Genomic DNA, 19,240 nt, shown 5'->3' on the forward strand with positions numbered 1-19,240 from the left:
CCTCTCCCTCTCCCTCTCCCTCTCCCTCTCCCTCTCTCTCTCTCTCTCTCTCTCTCTCTCTCTCTCTCTCTCTCTCGCCAGATTTATAGGTAAACATTAGCCCGAGGCGAACCATGCCCCCTAAGGGGCTGGACTTATCCCTACAGTCAAGGGAGCCTGAAACTCATCTGAATAGATCTCTGGAAGCATCTTTAGAACATGTTACCTGCAGACAGGGGAGCACAAGGCTGCAGCTGTCCTTGAGTGTGGACAAACAGTGTCAGCCCAGGGAAGGAAGTCACAGTCCTAGACCTCTGCTTCCCTCCCTAACAAAACCAGTGAGGAGGGAGCGGGGAAGATAAGTCTATTCCCCGATGTGGCGATACCAGTGAGGCCATCTGCCACATCCCTGACCAGCAGGACAGATGGCATGTGTGAGTGAGCACAGGTGCTTGTGGAGGTAAGAAGAAAGCATCAGATCCCTTGGAGCTGGAATTATAGGCAGCTGTGAGCCACCTAACATGGGTGCTAGAAACTGAACCCGGGGTCTCTGAAAGAGCAGGGCCTACTCTGACCCACTGAACCAGCTCTCCAGCCCACAAGAAGTATTTTCTTGAGAATTTAAAAGCTTTATCCCTCCTTCACATAGGTTTGAATTCACATACACAAAACCCCCTTTGTCTAAAAGGCTGTTTGTTTAAATGCTTTTGTTTTATTTGTTACGGGGTCTCACTCTGTAACCCTGGCTGGCCTGGAACTCTCTGTGTAGATCAGACTGGCCTTGAACTCACAGAGATCTACCTGCCTCTGCCTCCTGGGAAGCAATCCACAAGTGAAGAAGTGAGAGAATACAAATTATTGGAAAAGGGCAGGAGGTGGGAGGGAGAAGAGCTGATGCTGACTTCGTTAGCTAGTTTGGGGACTCCAGTTCTTAAGGATGGCTGCAAACAGATATCTCATCTTTTTACTAAACTGGGGTGTCATATTGGCTGGCTTTATGTCAATTTGATACAAATTAAAGTCATCTGAGAGGAGGGAGCTTCAGTTAAAATAATCTACAATTGGACTGTAGGCAAGCCTGTAGGGTAGTTTCTTAATTGGTGATTAATAAGGGAGTGCAGCCCATTGTGGGGGTTGCCCTGGGCTGGTGGTCCTGGGTTCTATAAGAAAGGTGGCCGAGCAAGCCATGAGGAACAAGCCAGTAAGCAACAGCCTCCTCCACGGCCTCTGCATCAGCTCCTGCTGCCCAGTTCCTGCCTGCATGAGTTCCTGTCCTCAGTGCTTTTGATCATGAACTGTGATAAGGAACTGGGAGGGGAACAAGCCTGTCCTCCTCATGCTGCTTTGGTCAAGCTGCCTCACCCCTGCAGTAGTGGCCCTACCTAGGACAGGTGTCTTTAGATTGCATAGCAGGAGGCCAAAGGGGTTGTGAATACTCTAAGTATAGAAGTGAGGAGAATTACATTTTATAATTGTTGATCTGTCAAGCTTTGGAGAGAAACTTATAAATGGATTATGGACCAGATACATTTCTTATCCATTTTTGTTGCGTTTATCATCACATGTGCTCTGCATAGACAATAACATGATCTGCAAGTATAGGAAGATGATTTTCTTCTTCTCATCGTCTCATGGCCTAGCCAAGAATTTTAGCAGAATTTTAAAGACATGTGTGTATGTGTGTGTGTATTTGTGTGTGACTGGAGGGCCCAAGGGGAGTCTGGAAGAGGGTGTGATCCCCTGGAGCCAGAGGTCCAGGCAGTTGACCTAGCGTAGGTGCATATTCTGGGACCCAACAAGTGATGAGATTGATCAATATTTCTTTTTTCAACTGTGCATGTGATGGATTGTCACATCCCTTTAGTCAGCTTTATTATGAATTATTTCAGATATACAGAAAGGTACAACAGAAAAATCAACACGACTTTTTTTTTAAGTGGATGCCATGTTTCTTCATGTTAAGAAAGACGACATCTTGACCTATTAAAGTTGTCACTCCATGCACCTCCCTGTTTTTCAGTGCTCATTTGTGTATTTTTAAATAATAGCCTATTATTAACTTCCTGAAGCAAGTCCAACTGGATTATAATACTAAATACTCTACTAATGATTATGTGGTTATAATATGAACTTGGTAAAACAAACGTTGGCAGGCTATATCAGCTTTAGCTGATCTTTGAAATATAGTTACCAAAACTAACCAACCAATCAACTAAGTAAATGTCAACTCTCCTCACTCTCTGCCACTCCTTTCCCTTTTCAGGAACACCATCCACGTGTGTGTGTCTGTGTGTGTGTGTGTGTGTGTGCGCGCGCACACACACACGTGCACGTGAACATACGCGTGTGTACAACTGTGCATGTCTTCACAGAAGTCAGACATTGGCTGTGTCCTGCTCCTATTTTCTGCCTTTGAGACAGGGTTTCCCACCACCCCAATAAGGACTGGTAGCCCCTGAGTCCCAACAACTACCCCTTTACTCAGTTCTGGTGCAGTGGCATCTGTGTTCATGACCTGAGTTCTAAGTGGGTGATGAGATTAGATCTCAGGTCCTCATGCTTGTGTAGTAAGCACTCTTACCTGCTGAGCCACCATACGCCACACACACACACACACACACACACACACACACACACACAGAAGCCTTTTTTGGGGGACACAGTCCCTCACTGACCAGGGACCCGCCTCCCCAGCATTGGGTTACACACATGCACTACCACACCTAACTTTTGCCCATGGGTTCTGTGCAAAGGCAGATAGCCTACTGATTGAGCCATCTCCTGAACTCCAGTGAATTCTGATATATTTTAATGGAATATTACATGCCCTTGAAAATTCATGATGAGGAGCTGCATAAAGCAATATAAATGAGCTCAAATTACGTGAAAACAAAAGAAAACAAGATGCAATTACATGAAGAAATAGGATATTCACATAGTTTAAGGCAGGCAAAATGATATTCTCCTTTATTAAAGGGAGCATAAATTGGAGCGTGCATGTGGAATAATGTATGAAGTGTAAGTGTTTTCATGACTCTTAACTTCATTACAGCACACTCCAGGAAGGACAGAAAGGAGCAAGAGAGATGTCGCAAGTTGTGTTTGTAATGGTTTATTGTTGTTGTTTTGTTTCTGTTATTATTTTTCGAGACAGGGTTTATCTGTGTAGTCCTGGCTATCCTGGAACTCACTCTGTAGACCAGGCTGGCCTCGAACTCACAGAGATCCGCCTGCCTCTGCCTCCTGTGTGCTGGAATTGAAGGTGTGCACCACCACCGCCCAGCTTGTAATGTTTTATTTGTTAAAAAACACAGTTCTAGAGTTATTTAGTCCGAATATTAATGTTAGGGACACTAATGCCTTTTAAATTGTTCTCTATCCAGTTTTGTATCCTAAAATAGTTAATAATTTTAATTAATTAACCACCCATGTGTGCACACTTAATGCAAACGTAGAGTCAGAGGACAATCTGCAGGGTCACTTTCCTTCTTCCACTGTGTAGGTCTGGGCCCCAGGGACTGAACTTGTGTGTCAGGCTTGTCCCCAACTATTGCCTTATAACCTCCAAAGCTGTGTTTTGCTGCCACCGAGGTTGCGTTGGCCAGAGGTGGACATGTGCTCTCCCACTTACCCCTGCACAGATGATTACCCGCTTGCAGAAGGAGATTGCTGATCTGAAGGCGGAGCTGGCCATGGCCACTGGGGAGTGGAGGACCGAGGCCCTCACGGAAGAAGAGCTCCATCAGTAAGCACAGACTCACTTCTCTTTTTAACAGAGTAACAGTTGAGTTCTCCGTCCGCCTCAGAGCCTGCTTGGTCTCCTGGGAAGGTCAGAAACCTCACCAAGTGCCAGTGAAAAGAGGGGGTTCTCCATGGGAAGTAGGACAAGGCTGGGAATGGCTGTCCCAGGCCAGCGCTGTGAAGGGGCCGCAGACTGGGTGTGCCATTACATACACTGGCTGCTTGGAGCTATGGGTCTCAGGTCTGAGATGAGAAACAGCCCTTGTCTCACACTCACCTGGATTCAGGTACCAGCATCTATCATGCTAGAGCAAAGTCTCTCCTTTATAGTGCTGGCCCATACACTGCAGCTAAAAACTCCCATTTGGCACAAAAGCCAGCATTCAGGACTTTGTCTGAGTCTGGTGTTTTCACGCCAATGGGATTTGCAGCCATGTAGTACATTGTCCTTCATCTGTGTGAGCTGTGGAGGTGGCCTCTGTTTCTGTGTAAGGGTTGCTGTGATGTAGATGCTGGACAAGACTAAGATGTAGAGCTGGGCTTGGGATGTCTAGCATGCATGAAGGCCTGGGTTCCATCCCCTAACACTGTACACCTATAATACCCACACGGGGAGGTGGAGACAAGAGGATCAGAAGTAAACAATGGAGAAAGCAGTTCTCTGTGAACTGCTGAGTCTTGAGGCGGGCACAGTGTCTCAGCAGATAGCCATGCTTGCTGCCAAGTCTAATGGTCTGAGTTCAGTCCTGGACTCAGGGTGGAAAAGGAGAGGGATTCCTCCAAGTTGTTCTTTGACTTTCTTCTTCTCACTGTGGCACACCATATACAGACCACACATATCGCACACATACACACACCACACACATATCACACACATACATGTTACACACATACACACCACATACAAACCATAAACACCATTCCACACATGCCACACACACACACCACACATTACACACACACACACATGCACAGTGTGTTAAAAATAAACTGTAGAATCCCTGCCTGTGAGGACTGACTGAAGCATGGAAAGTCTTCATCAAGCTTTCTGCTGTGATAAAAACTTACTTCTCTGGGATCATGCCTCCTACATCTAGAATTTAACAACACAACAGCTCCACAGCTTCCCTGACAGCAGCACTGCATAGCATGTGTGGAATTAAAGTCAAATACACTGTCCCAAGTTAGTTATTAAGAATTTCATCTCAGGACTGGAGAACTGCATCAGCAGTTAGGAGGTTCCTAGTCCAGTCCCCAGAACCCACATGCCAGTTCACAACCATTGTGACTCCTGTTCAAGGGGGTCGGGTGCCCTCTGCTGGCCTTCAAGAGTACTGCATACATGTGGCACACATACATGCACAGAGACACATACACATAAAGCAAAAACAAACAAATAAAAAATAATAATGTTACTTCTTGAAATGACTCAAGATAACCTTGAATCCTAAGGGGATTTGGCTGAGAGTCAGGTCACTGTGCTGCCCCCTCTCCTCAAAGAAAGGATAGTGTTAGCTTGCCAAGAATCACCAGCAATTGATCCAGCCAGGAAAGTAAAACCCCGTAGGCCTGCAGCAGAGGATTCTGACATGGGGAAATGGGTGTACAGAGGATGGTATAGCCAAGATGCTCAGCCATTAGTAAGGCATCTTGGAGGTCAATAACAGTAGGAGCTGGGGTGGGGGAAAGTGTGACAGTGTGATTTAGTGGAATGTTTTTTACTATAATAATTTCTGGGAGTCAACTTTGGAAAGAAAAGTTTTGTTTTTAGCTCACAGCTTCAAAAAGATGTGTTTCTGTGCCTGGCTTGGGGGAGACCATCATGGTAGATGGCCACAAGAGAGAATAGCTGCTTAACTCATGATGGTGCCCAGCAAGGAGAGAGAGAGAGAGAGAGAGAGAGAGAGAGAGAGAGAGAGAGAGAGAGAGAGAGAGAGAGAGAGAGAGAGAGAGAGAGAGAGNAGAGAGAGAGAGAGAGAGAGAGAGAGAGAGAGAGAGAGAGAGAGAGAGAGAGAGAGAGAGAGAGAGAGAGAGAGAGAGGAGGCACAGGCCAGGGCAAGATAAAGTCCCAAGGACCTTCTCCAAGTGATCGACTTCATCCAGCTATGCCCTGCTTCTTAAAGTCCCCAGCATTTTCCGAAATAGCATTGTAAGCTCGAGACCAAGCTTTGGAAAAAGGAGCTGGAAGGGGATTCTGTATTCTTTCTATCACCAAGAACCAAGAGCTGGTCCCGCCCCACAGGTCTAGAGTGCAGGGAGCAGCCCCACAGCGTAGGTGCCCTGTTGAAGAACTGCAGCTGCTGTCTGAGACACCATCCAGGAGACAGCCCTGGCTTCCTCTCAATCCAGGCACCATCTCCCATCGGTGCCCAAATTGGCTGAACTTATCCAGAAGCCAGCTATTAAGCAAGTCAGGGAGTATGGTTGTCTCTGATTCTGAGTCAGGTAGGAAAAGAGTAGAAATTGGATCTTAGGGGACACACGACGTAAACACCAGTGATCTCCTGAGGGAGAGAGTGAAGGGAAATGAGATTGTGACAGCAGATTAAACACTGAAGGACCCCTAGATCTTACCTTGGTTTCTGTAGAACCATCAACCACGGATATGCAAATGCCAGCCTAGACAGATCCAGCATAGAGGGAAGAGGGCAGAGGGCTGGCATTCTTTTCCATGCGTAAGTAGTTCTTTCATTCATCTGCCATTTGTTACTAATCTTGTGATCACAGAGCACAACCATGGGCTCTGAAAGGAATGCAAAGACACACAAAGCCTACGGTTAGCTCTCATGGGCTCCACAGCACAGGGGTGGTGACAGACATAAGCACCAGGGATGACAGAGTATTGAAGCACCACGAGAAAGTATAAACAGGGCAGGGTGAGAATGTGGCCATAGCACAGTTGCTCAGGCTCAGAGCCTCGCCGAGCTAGGGTCAAGTCTACTGACTGTAATCTTGGGCAGTTCCCAGAAGGGTCACTGCTGTGCCATCAGGCACACTGTCTCCTTGGTGATCTTTCACCAGCAGCTAGGGACATCATGGGCTGCAATCCCTGTTTTCCTGCCAATGCAAAGAGCTTCAGAAGCACCAGTGTCCTGGTGCCTGTCCAGAATGACAATAAGAAGGACTCTTCTGGGCACACTGTTCTTCATGTTTGTGGCATTGTGTTTGCCACCATTAACCAATTACGAGTACTTCCTCACCCTAAAGGTGATAGATAAATGAGAACTTGCCTGCAGTTCATCCTTGGTATTTGGCACCATCAGCCTGGTTTTCGTCTTTCAGGCCCCTAGATATTTACTCAGAAATGGGAATCCCCTTCAGTTCTCCACCCACACTCTCCAAATAGAGCATAGAGGTCATGGTGCAGGAGACGAGACAGCGCCATAGCTCAGCTGGAATAGCCCAGCTCTTGGCAAGTCTGCTTCTCCGTCCTTCGGGTTCTCAGGCACATGGCAAGTGGCATGGCCTTCCTCCTGGGAATTCGCAGATACTGATGGATCTGGTTTTCTCTGTAGCATGTTGGGCATGTTGGGCATGCTGGGCATGTTGGGTGCCCTGCTCACATTCAGTCCCAGAACGCTTTTGAACCATTGCCCAACAATTCCTTGGTGAATGTAAATATTTGTTGGATTGACTTGGATGCTTTGATTGAAGAGGGTCTCAAACATCAGCCTCCAGTTAGTATGATATTTTTAGTTTACATCTTTTTTTTTTCGGTCTTTGCTAAATTTGAAAAGAGACAGCTGGACAGAGGCTGTATAGCCAAGTCAGTGTTTAGACAGAGCTCCCTGGTGCCGACTTGGATGTGACGGAGCTGCTGAGCACATATCTTTGATAGAAGAATGAGCTAGAGATCTCTGGCTCTGCTGGGCGTGTCATATCCTGGCCCATGATTTTGAGCAGCACTTCACTCCTGGAATGAAACCTAATTGGATCTTACCAGATCAAGTTTGCTCAAAAAGTCTAGATCTTTCCCTAACAGAAAAAAAAATGCAGATTAGTTAATATTTCTGCCAAGTTTATGGAGAACATCTTAGATGTTAATCATTTTAATGGGTACATCAAGGAGCTAGTAGAACAAGATCCAATGATAGTTGTGGGGAATATAATTTTACTGGGGAAGTGTTGCACATGTATGCACACATGCATATGCGTACGTGCACCTACACAGTAATGCATGTGCACACAGGAAGCAAGGCAATCATGGAAACGATCCATGTTCACTGAGACTTTTTACACATACCTACTGGGGGTTGGGGCGTGCGCACATCGCAGTTTGCATGTGGTGGCCAGAGGACAGTGTGTGGGACTCAGTCCTCTCTTCCACCATGTATCACAGTGAATTAGAATTTGCCCCTAATATGACTCTGTGTTTAACATCTTCTGCCTTCTATTTTTCTTACAGGCCCCTAGATATTTACTCAGAAATGGGAACCCCCTTCAGTTCTCTGCAAGCCTCCACACTCTCTAAATGGAGGTGGGGTCTGGTGCAGGAGACAAGCTGGAATAGCCCAGCTCTTGTCAAGTCTGCTTCTTTGTCCATCACCATATAGCCAAAGATGGGCCTTGAACTTCTGATCCTCCTGCCTCTCTTTTCCAAGTCCTGGGATTCAGCAGGAACACTGAGCCTGGATAACTTTTTCTTTCCATTCCTCTTTCTATTTGACACTTTTAGCTGGGCACTGGGGACAGAACTCAGAAAAGAGACATAAAATATTTCATGTATAGAGACTTCAAATAAAAAAGAAATGAGGAACAAAAATATAAACAAGAGTTGCCATTTCGTAGGGTTCCCGAAAAGAATTTGCATGGTAGGTTCATGTTATTTTAAGACCACTCTTCCATAGGAAAGGGCAGATGTTAGCTGTCATTAGGAACAGAATGGTGTTTGGGTAAGACTTGAGTGATGGCAATGAAGATGGAGAGGAGACAAACCAGAGACCGTGTGGAGGAAGGTTCAGTAGAAGGGTCTGTTGGAAGTGCCACAACACAAGGAAGATTGCAGGGGTTTATCTGGGCACTGTGGTACTTTCTGGAAATCCCAGCACGTGGGAAGTGAAGGCAGCAGGAACAGGAGTCCAAGGTCATCTTGGTTACATGGTGAATTTCAGGCAATCCTGGTGGTACGAAAGTGCGCACGTGTGCGTGCGTGTGCGTGTGCACGCACACATACACTCACACACACACACACACACACACACTTCACAAAGGGCAGAAATGGAAGCGACAAGGGGCGATGAGATTCCAACGCTAAAGGCGCATGGGGCAGGTGAGCTCTTACTTGGATGTAGGTTGAGAGTGGAAAGTTAAATTTGTGAGAGTGATGAGCATCAGGATGACAGAATACTGAGTTGGGAGTAAGGACCAGCACCAGATTCAGAGTCCTGGAAATGCAGAGTCATGAGCCTCAGGATCACACTTCAGATCCAAGCTCCCCAGCCTCCTGCACCCTGGTGAAAAGGCACCTGAATGTGCCCTTTTATTTGGTTGCACAGCTCTTTCCTTCCAATTTTTTTTTACATTTAATTAAATGTTCCATTTATTGGATTTTAATGCTGGCAAATAACCTCCCTTTCTCTGTATTTTAGGGTGTTAGTAGTAAGCACTCTGTTGTAATAGGAGCAGCGGGCTACTTCCTGCCACCCGGCTAGCTTTACCTGAAATAATTACACAGAAACTGTATTCTTTTAAACACTGCCTGGCCCATTAGTTCCAGCCTCTTATTGGCCAGCTCTTACATATTGATCTAACCCATTTCTAATAATCTGTGTAGCCCATGAGGTGGCTTACCAGGGAAAATCTTAACCTGCGTCTGTCTGAAGTGGGAGAATCATGGTGACTCACTGACTCAGCTTTCTTTCTCCCAACATTCTGTTTTGTTTACTCCACCCACCTAAAGGTTGGCCTATCAAATGGGCCTAGGCAGTTTCTTTATTAATTAACCAATGAAAGCAACAGATTAGAAAGAAATCACTCCCACATCAGCACTCTAAAAAGATTGAACAGCAGCTGAGAGCTGCTTGGTGGTTAGGAGCACTTGCTGCTCTTCCAAAGAATCTGGTTCAGTTCCTAACACCCACAGAGGGCAACCCAAGCTCCAGGGCATCTACCACCCTGTTCGGGCCTCTGCGGGCACCTATACACATGTGATGTATGTACATGTGCTCAGGGCTCAGGTACATACAGCATAAAGTAAAAAATATTTTTAAAGATAACAATGAAATAATAAAATCAAGCTTACTCTTTTATGTCAACTTGACACAAGCTAAGAGTCATCAGAAAGAGGAAGCCTCAGTTGAGAAAAAGTTGTCTCCATAAGAGTGGGCTATAGGGCAGTTTCTTAATTAGTGCTTATTGTGGGAGATCCCAGCCCATGGTAGGTGGTGCCGCCCCTGGGCGGGTGGTCCTGATTCTGTAAGGAAGCAGGCACTTCCTTACAGTGCCAGCAAGCAGCACTCCTCCATGACCTCTGCATCAGTTCCTGTCTCCACGATCCTGCCCTGTATGAGTTCCTGCCCTCACTACTTTGATGATGAACTGTGAATGAAATAAACCCTTTCCTCCCCACGCTGCTCTTCGTCATGGTGCTTCATCATAGCCGTAGTAACCTTAACTAGGCTAACAAGTTACTATAATGTATTTGCTTGGGTAAAAGTGACATATTCATAAAAGACACCGACTTCCAAGTTCACTAGGCAAAAATAGACACCCTGTGTCCGTAGAAGAAGGTGAATTCATAGTAAAAACTCTCCAATAAGGAAACTCCAGGCACGCAAGGCATCCCTTAATATGCCCTAAAGTACTTCAGCTACAATTACAGCAGCTTTACCAAGCTTCCCGCACAACAGTGCATGCAAGAATCCCCTGTGCATTGTACTGCTCTGACGTTGAGGGCAAACATGTGAGAAAGGAAGCTGAGCCACCCTCCCCATGAGTTAAATCCCTAACAACACCCACATCACATCCAGGAGGTGGACCTCATGGCAGAGATGGAGGTCATGTGTGTAATTCCTTGTGATGAGGAACTGGTTAAGACAAAGCCCTTGATCATTCCAATGGATGGAGGCAAAGAATTTGATAAAGTTCTCGTTTATTCATGGTCAAAACTCAGCAAAACAGAAATAGGAGGCAGCCTCCAAACTTTAACACCATCTATCAGTGTATAGATGTGTATAGATATATATTACCTACCTATGTATGCATCTGTCATCTGTGTATCTCTCACCTATGTACGTGTGTATCTATCATCTACCTATCTGCTTATCACACACCCCTCTATCATTTGTCTATGTGCCTCTCACCTTATATGTATATGTGTGTCTATCTACCTGTCACCCATCCCTTTATCATCTGTTTGTGTATTTATGTATATACCTGTCTGCTATCTCCCTGTCTGCCGAGCATCCTTCCCTCTCTCTATCATCAATTTCTAGCTATAATAAGGATAAGGGAAAGACATGATTCTTTCTTATAGCTAGAAGCAAAAGTGAAGATGTTTACTCACTGCTTGCATTCGGCACCACACTGAAAGCTCTAGATAGAATATTATAAGAAAAATCAATAACTGACACAGATATTTGGAGAGGAAGTAATAAAACTGTCATTATACACAAATAATATTCTTTCTATGGAGAAAGCATCAAACAACCTGAAAAGAGTTACTAAGAAATACTAAAAGGAGTTTATCAAGGTTCCAGAATACAAGGGTACAGAAAATGAAAAGGCAGCAACCCTTGACGGTAGCATTAAAAATTTAAATAGTCTATAGATAAATTTAACAACATATGTCTACTCTCTGTATTAGTAAAACTGTAAGACCAGAGAGGAGCTTTCCAGACCTGAAGCGATAGAGAGCTATCCCATTTTCATAGACTCTCAGATGGTGGGTCTGCCTAGATCGACCTACAGCTTAGTCTGAGCCTTCTGAGAATCCATGTGGGAAGTGATGAGGAGGCCGTAAAGCTCACACAGCTGCTACCACTACTGAAAATAGCTTTGCGGAAGAACCTGAGTCAGAGCAGACAAGTCAGTGAGAGAGGGCACTTGTCACCAGGCCTGACAACCTCAGTCCCCAGGACCCACAAGACAGAAGGAGAGAAGTGACTCTCACAAGTACTCTGACTACCTCTGGCATGTACACACACACACACACACACACACACACACACACACACAAGCACACACACACCAAAATGCCCTTCACAACAAATTTCTCACACACAAGTGTTTTCTTGAACTAGATTACAAGCATAAATGTACAATTTTGAATGCAAAACTCCTAAGAAGGAAAGATAAACCTTTGTGACCATCCACTAGGCCAAGGTTTCTTAGAACCTTAAAAAAACAAAAACAAAAGAAAACTATCAAAGAAAAAAGAAACAGTAAACTAGATTTCATCAAAATGAGAAACATCTGTTCTTTGAATGATATTTGAATGATATTAAGAAAATGTTTTAAATATATATATTTTCTTTTTTTTAATCAAAACATGGCTATAAAGGACTCATCTCCAAAATACATAGAAAAGTATCACAACTACATAATAAGACAACAAGCCATAAACATGTGGACAAAATCCTAGAACAGCCGTTACATCAGAAAGCAAACAGGTGCTGAGGAAGGACAGGGAAGCCTGATGATGGGACGGCTGTCAGAACATCAAACAACAGTGGGCCTGAAAGACGGCTCCATGGGTAAAGGCGTGATCACCAAGCTGGATAACGTGACAGGAGTTAGATCCCTGGGACTCATCTAGTAGGAGCAGAGAACTGGTTCCTGCAAGTCATGTTCTTCACATTCCACCCATCCACACACTAAAGATGCAAACATAACTGTAGATCTGATTATAGCCACTTCTTAAGGTTAAACATGATCAGTTTTATTAATACCTTTAGATGTCTCTCTCAACTGCCACATTCTTTTTAACCTGAGTTCTGGTGACTGAATTCAGTTCCTCATACAGTGAGGTAGGCTGGTAAGCGTTGCCCAGCTCAGCTGTCTATCTCCCAAGTCCTAAAAGTGACTCTTTATTAAAGAAGACTAAAACCAAATTGAAGAGCATGGTATATTGCAACAACACAGGGAGAGGGTTTGCTTCCAAAGGACTCCCTTGTACTAATAAAACTTCACTGATGTCTAATCTTCTATTTAGGTCCAAGGCAATGTACCGAAGGTGGAGTCTGAAGTCCTGTTTTAAACTTTATTATAAAATATGTTGCAAATAAAAATCAAACACCAAAATTAACCAGACCCAGAGACTATGCAGATTAATGTCCTCTATTGTCAAAGGAGTCATTTAGAATGACTATGGCTGATTTTATACTTTTGCTGTTGAGTATGTTTTTATGCACTTATCCACCAACAAAAATGAATGCACATAATGACACGAGTTATGAAGAAAGATACAAAGCTGATTGTTTCTTTAGTTTTAGCTTGAACATGCATTTCATTCTATCAAGTGAATCTCACTTGAAAAGAAGATCCACTGTAACATGAGGGCCTGCTTGTTGGGGTTTCTGTCCTGCCCAGTTCCCACAGCTGTTTAGCCCCTAAAGAATCACACAGAGATTATGCATTATTTATAACTGATTGGCCCCTTAGCTCAGGCTTCTTGTTAACTCTTATAACTTATATTAACCCATTATTCTTATCAATGTTAGCCACATGGCTTGGTACCCTTTTCAACAGGGCAGGTCACATCTTTCTTCTTGTGTGTCTGGGCAGGACTGGGGAAAGAGCTTCCTTCTTCCCAGAATACTCCTGTTCTCATTGCCCCACCTCTACCTCCTGTCTGGTTACTGGTCAATCAGCATTTATTTAAAACATAATTGACAGAATATAGACAATTCTCCCACACCAATCTACTTAGGCTCTGGAGAGACAGCGCAACAGAAGAGACTGTCATTGAGTCGATCTCTCAGTGTCCGCACAACAGAAGAGACTGTCCCTGAATTGATCTCCCAATGTCCCCAGGACTTGAAATTGGACTCAAAGCATATTTGTTTTCAGAATGGATTGTCACAGTAGCAACAGGAGAAAGGTCCTGATGAGTCATGTCACACATTGGTCATAGCGCCTGGGCCAGGGAATTCCACTCCCAGGAACTGCTACTCTCAGTGCCCTATAATCCCTTGATAGGAGTTTAGCTGAGGGAAAGACTTCCTTTACAGATGTCCTGGCAGGCCTCACAGGAATCCAAGAGACCATGCCTTCCACGCTGTCTCAGTTACATTTCTATTGCTGTGATAAACACCATAACCAAAGCAGCTCAGGGTGAAAAGGTTTTATTTTGCTTGGCACTTGCACATCACAACCCATCACTGAAGAATGCCCAGGACAGGAACTTGAGGCAGAAACCTGGAGACAGGAACAGAAACAGAGACCATGAAGGAATGTTGCTACCTGGCTTGCTCCTCTAGGCTCACTTAACTTATTTTCTTTCTTGGTAGCCTAGGACCATGGACCTAAGGGTGGCATTTCCCACAGGAAATTTCCCACATCGATCATTAATCAAGAAAATGTACCACAAACCAGTCTTTTGGGAGTTTTTGCTTAATTGAGGCTCCCTCCTTCCAAATGGCACTAGTACATATCTTTTACCGTCCGATCTTTTCTTTTGGTTATTATTATTGTTTTTTTTTTTCACATATGTGGAGGATGTGCACACTTGTCGAGGGCAAAGGAGAATTTGCAGGTTTTGGTTATCTCCTTCCATCCTTTGAGTCCTGGAGATTGAACTCAGGTCATCAGGCTTGGTGACAATGACCCTTAACTGCTGAGCTGTCTTGCCACCAACCCCTCCCATATCTCTATTATCATGATTCTCTTTAGAATATATCCATGGCTAAGCATGTATACACAAAATGAAATAATGGATATAATTTTTTTTCTGGTTTTTGAGGCAGGGTTTCTTGGTTGCTTTTGAGCCTGTCATGGAACTAGCTCTGTAGACCAGGTTGGCCTCCAACTCACAGAGATCTGCCTGCCTTTGCCTCCCAAGTGCTGGGATTGAAGGCATGTGCTACCACCACTTGGCTAATAATGTATTTTTGTTTTTAAGAAAAAGAAATAGTATTTTTCTCCTAGTTTTTTTACCTGGCAATATTTCCTAAAGTTTCTACTGAAAACCAAAGATTATCTTTAAAGAGAATTAATGTGGCATGTTGACTTTACATCTCCAAGGAACACAATGAATTCACTTCATTTAATTAATACCCTCCCCCATTAACTGTACTCTAGGCTTTGTAACTGAATTAAAACCTAATGTTGCTTCTTGGCATATAGAAAAATATTGCATAACACATAGTTAATTCTGAGATCGAAATTGCATCTTGTTCTGCAGTCTTAACATTAAATTGTGGTCATAGTTAATAGTTGTGTTTTTATTGCAAAATATAACAGTATATATTCTTAATCTGTGACTTCAGGCTGGTGTTGTTCTTTTATAATTGGTGTAAAGCAGCATATACAGGGCCAGGGAAGGGGATGGGATGGTTCAGTGGGTATAAGCACTTGCTGTGCAAGCATGAGGAGCTGAGTGTAAATTCCTAGCACCCACATTAAAGCCACCTATGGCTATGTATGCCTGTAACTCCAGCACTAAATGTGGCACAGAGACAGGGGGATTGCTGTGGCTTACTGGCCTCTAAACTAGCTCCAGTTTTACTGAGATACCCTGTTTCAAAGGCAATAGGCAAAGAACAATAGAATAGGACATCTGATCTTCTCTGGAGTTGGCATGTACTCATGGGTGTGGGCACCTGCACATGCAACACACACATGTGCTCATGCCTGTATACACGCATGTTGCTTATCTGAAAGACTAAACAACCCAAAATCTATAAATTGCCAGAATGGACTGTTGATGTGGGAGGGTCTTCTGTCTTGAGTTGATTTCATTGGTTAATAAAGAATCTGCCTTGGCCCTTGATAGGGCAGAAAATTAGGTAGGTGGAATAGACAGAACAGAATGCTGGGAATAAGGGAAGTGAGCCAGTTGCCATGCCTCTCCTCTCCGGGGCAGACATGATGAAGCTCCAGCCCAAGATGGATGTACATTAGAATCTTCCTGGTAAGGCACTACCTCGTGGTGCTACACAGATTATTAGAGATTTGTTAATCAAGATGTGAGAGTTAGCCAAGAAGAGGCTGAAACTAATGGGCCAGGCAGTGTTTAAATGAATACAATTTGTGTGTTGTTATTTCGGGTATAAAGCTAGCCGGTGGCTGGGAGCTGGGAGGCAGGAAGTGGCCCACAGCTCCCTTCTACAGGCTGTCAGGAAAATGCTTCCCAGTTCACACTGTGTTGTGTTTCACTGCCACTTCTTTAACCATAACAAGGTTCTGTATGTTCCCTGAGGAGGAAAATTTCCTAAAACATTTAAAACTTGCAAAATCAAAAATAGAGTAGTAACCCTAATCATAAAGACAGCAGATGGGTAAACTTTATTATTATTTAAACTGACATGAAAATTTGTTTAAATCTTTGCAAGTATGTGCATGTGTATATGCATAATTCGATGGTGTGTTGATTTTTAATTTTTAAAAAAATATTGGTGTGAGTGTGTGTTTATGTGAATGCAGTGGCTTGTGGAGGCCAGAAGAAGGCAGCAGATCCTCCAGAGCTGGAATTACAAGCAGGTTAAGAGTCACCAGAAATGGATGCTAGAAATCGAATTTGAGTCCTCTGTAAAAGTAGTACAGTCTTGTAACTGATGGGCCAGCTCTCAGCCCCAGTGTGTGCTGCTTGTGGAAAACCTAAAAGTAGCTAAGAAACCTGCATGTGCCCACACCTGCATGTAAGCCAGTGAGAAACAAGCAGAGGTTTGAATAGGAGGTGGTCCACACTGGAAGGAAGCTATGACTTTGCAAGGGGCTTGGGACTGTGCTGTCCAAGCCCGAGGTGTGGAATGCAAAGCTCTCTGTCTCCTTGCCTCTCCCAAGGGGGCCCTGCGCCCATGGCACTATGCACGGATTTTTTTTCTTTTACCAGGGCAATGTACTTTCCAGGTACTGCCCCCTCCGGATGTTTATATTCTGCATTCTCTGTTCTTTCCTTTCAAACGCTGGACATGTTGACAAAAACCTTCTGCTTCCCATTTTCTGAATTTTACATTTCAACATCTGAGCGATAGCTGCACTGAAAATACTCAGACATATTAAAAATTGTGAGGGGACATAGTGGAATCTTACGAAGGGCGAGATGAATTGAGGTTTGCTGTGGACATGGCGAAGGACGCGGCTTGTTCACTGGGGTTTTGATAGGTGGCTGGAGCTCTGTGTGCTTTTCGAACCTAACTTCGGAGTGAATCTCCTGATTTGTCTCATTTGCTTACAAATCCCCGGGCTAAGCAGAGTTCAGAGGGAACAGTTTGTTTTAGCTTCCCTTCCTGCGGCTTTTAGGAGGCGGATTGAACTGTCTCCTGTTTGAGTCCACACACTTGGGGCCTCTGAAGATTCCCCTGAGCCATGTCACCACTCCACTGGGATGCATTCTTCTTTTTAACTTTACAACTAATAAATAGATATGGTTGGATGGGCTAGGCTCCTTAAGCACTTCCTAACAGAGAATTGTCTCCAAAGGACATGCTGGAGCAGGAGCAGGCAAGTTGGCTCAGTAATAAGGGCCTGATGTTTCATTCCCATGACCCAAAAGGTAGAAGGAGAGCACCTACTCCTGCTAACATCTGACCTCCATATGCATGTTGTAGCATGTACGTGCACACATGGGCATGTGCACGCGCGTGAGCATACACACACACAAATAAATGTAAAAGTTAATTTATTGATCTATCAAGACTATGTGTAAGTCTGAGTTCATAGCATATGTCAACACAAGGTATATACTAAATATGTGTGGTGCCCAAGGAAGTGTCTTTAATTTATTCCTCATGACAACCCGAGTGCATGCCAACCCACGTCCAAACACTTCTCACTCAACTTTCACGCATTCTTCGTAGAAACTTGGGTTTTCTTTTTGTCCCAGCTCTACATCTTCTAAGGAAAGAGAGACATCTCCCAAGACAAACCAGAGTCAAGTGCTCAGCTTGCCCTGTCTGGCCGGGTAACTGCCTGCCCCATTATCTCAGGGTAGCTGAGATGCTGCAGTAAGGCGTGATGCCTGGAGCCTGGGTTGCTCCTACTATGTTCCAGGGTGCTCCTCATTCTCCTCTTCCCTCCAGATTTCCCGCTTGTTCCCTCTGTGTTTGTCATTAACCCAGCATTCTTTTGCCACCTCCTCAAATGTGTCCTCATTCACAGTAGCCACTGTTGCCTGGGATCCCGTTTCCACACATTTCTGGAGAAATCAGATTTCCCGTTGTCTGGCTGCCATGCATGTTGCCTGCTTTTCTCATCTGTCGACTCTAGATTGGTCGCTTGGCACAAGCCGGACAGGAAGCGGCACTAGGTGCTTCTCCAGCAAATGGGAAAGGAAACTCCGTCCTGATGTTCACAGGCATGTGTTCCTCTGCTTTCTGGGTAACCTCATCTCTTAGCTCCCAGTCTGGAGATAGGATTTTGGAAAAACAATGGGCCCGTGGGATGGCTCAGCAGATAAAGGTGCTCGCTGCCAGGCCTGACAGCCTGAGCCTTATCCTTGGAACCCATGCAGGAGAAGGCAAGTTGTCATGTGACCTCCACACGTTCTCTCTGGCATGTGTGCACCCACACTCATAAACACCTACTTCCCACACACATAATATAAATGATTTTTAAAGAAACAGGAAGTCACTACATATCAAAGTGCCTCCTTCTTCCAAGTTCTGGGATCTTACTCTACCATGCCCCCGCATGGTACCCTTCTAAGAATCTTAAGTGACAGAATGCTAGTGTGTTCTAGAGTCGCCGTGATGTTTCTGTGCTGACCAGCATCAGACACTGAGGCTTATCTGGACTGATTTTTAATTAACTGGCTCATTTACAAGATAGTCCGTTCTGAGCTATTCCCCAGGTGGGGAAAGGAAAATGTTTTGTACAGAAAAGATTGACTCCTGAGGCAGGCAGGGGGAAATGGTGACTCTTCACAAGCAGGAGGCTTCTGAAGAAAGACAGAGAACAGAGCTCTCCAGTAAATACCCGCACGCTGCCTCTGACACAGCCTTGGTTTGTGAGAAGCAAAGTTACTAACCAGTGTTCTGCTGAGTACCAGACAGTGTATGCAAAAGTAGTCACAGTTGATAAAGCCCAAGCTTCAGGCCAACACCGACATTCTTCTTCCCAGTTCAAGTAACCATGGGGCCAGTAACCTATGAGGTAATTTGACACGCAGAAATGTAGAAGTCAAATGGGTAGCTTCTAAATCCAAGCCTTCCCTCCTTGCTGTGAAGCCGGGGAGGCCTGAGGGGGCTCTTGATTGTGCCAGTGAGACACACTCACCTCACAGTCATGTTCTCACGTGACTTGTGTCATGCATATCCCACAGTTACATGTGCACAGACAGTGAGAAGTCATGGAATGACTCCAGTCTATTCCCTGTGAACCCAGGGCGTAAGTTACTTTGGGGTACTCCTTGGCTGCTCTG

General features: G+C 44.7%; 1 protein-coding gene across 2 annotated transcripts in view; it reads left to right on the top strand.

Annotated features, from left to right (window-relative positions):
• Positions 1-19,240, top strand: part of Kif6 (kinesin family member 6) — a 307,139-nt gene that overhangs the window by 118,540 nt on the left and 169,359 nt on the right. For both annotated transcript variants that reach the window (XM_050165072.1, XM_050165073.1), the window contains exon 10: positions 3,621-3,724. In XM_050165072.1, coding sequence (XP_050021029.1) covers positions 3,621-3,724 — 104 coding nt within the window. The remainder of the gene's footprint in view (positions 1-3,620; positions 3,725-19,240) is intronic.

This window comes from Alexandromys fortis, unplaced genomic scaffold (genome assembly GCF_014885135.2).
Source record: "Alexandromys fortis isolate MF-2015 unplaced genomic scaffold, M_Fortis_MF-2015_v1.1 scaffold_121, whole genome shotgun sequence".
NCBI lineage: Eukaryota > Metazoa > Chordata > Mammalia > Rodentia > Cricetidae > Alexandromys > Alexandromys fortis.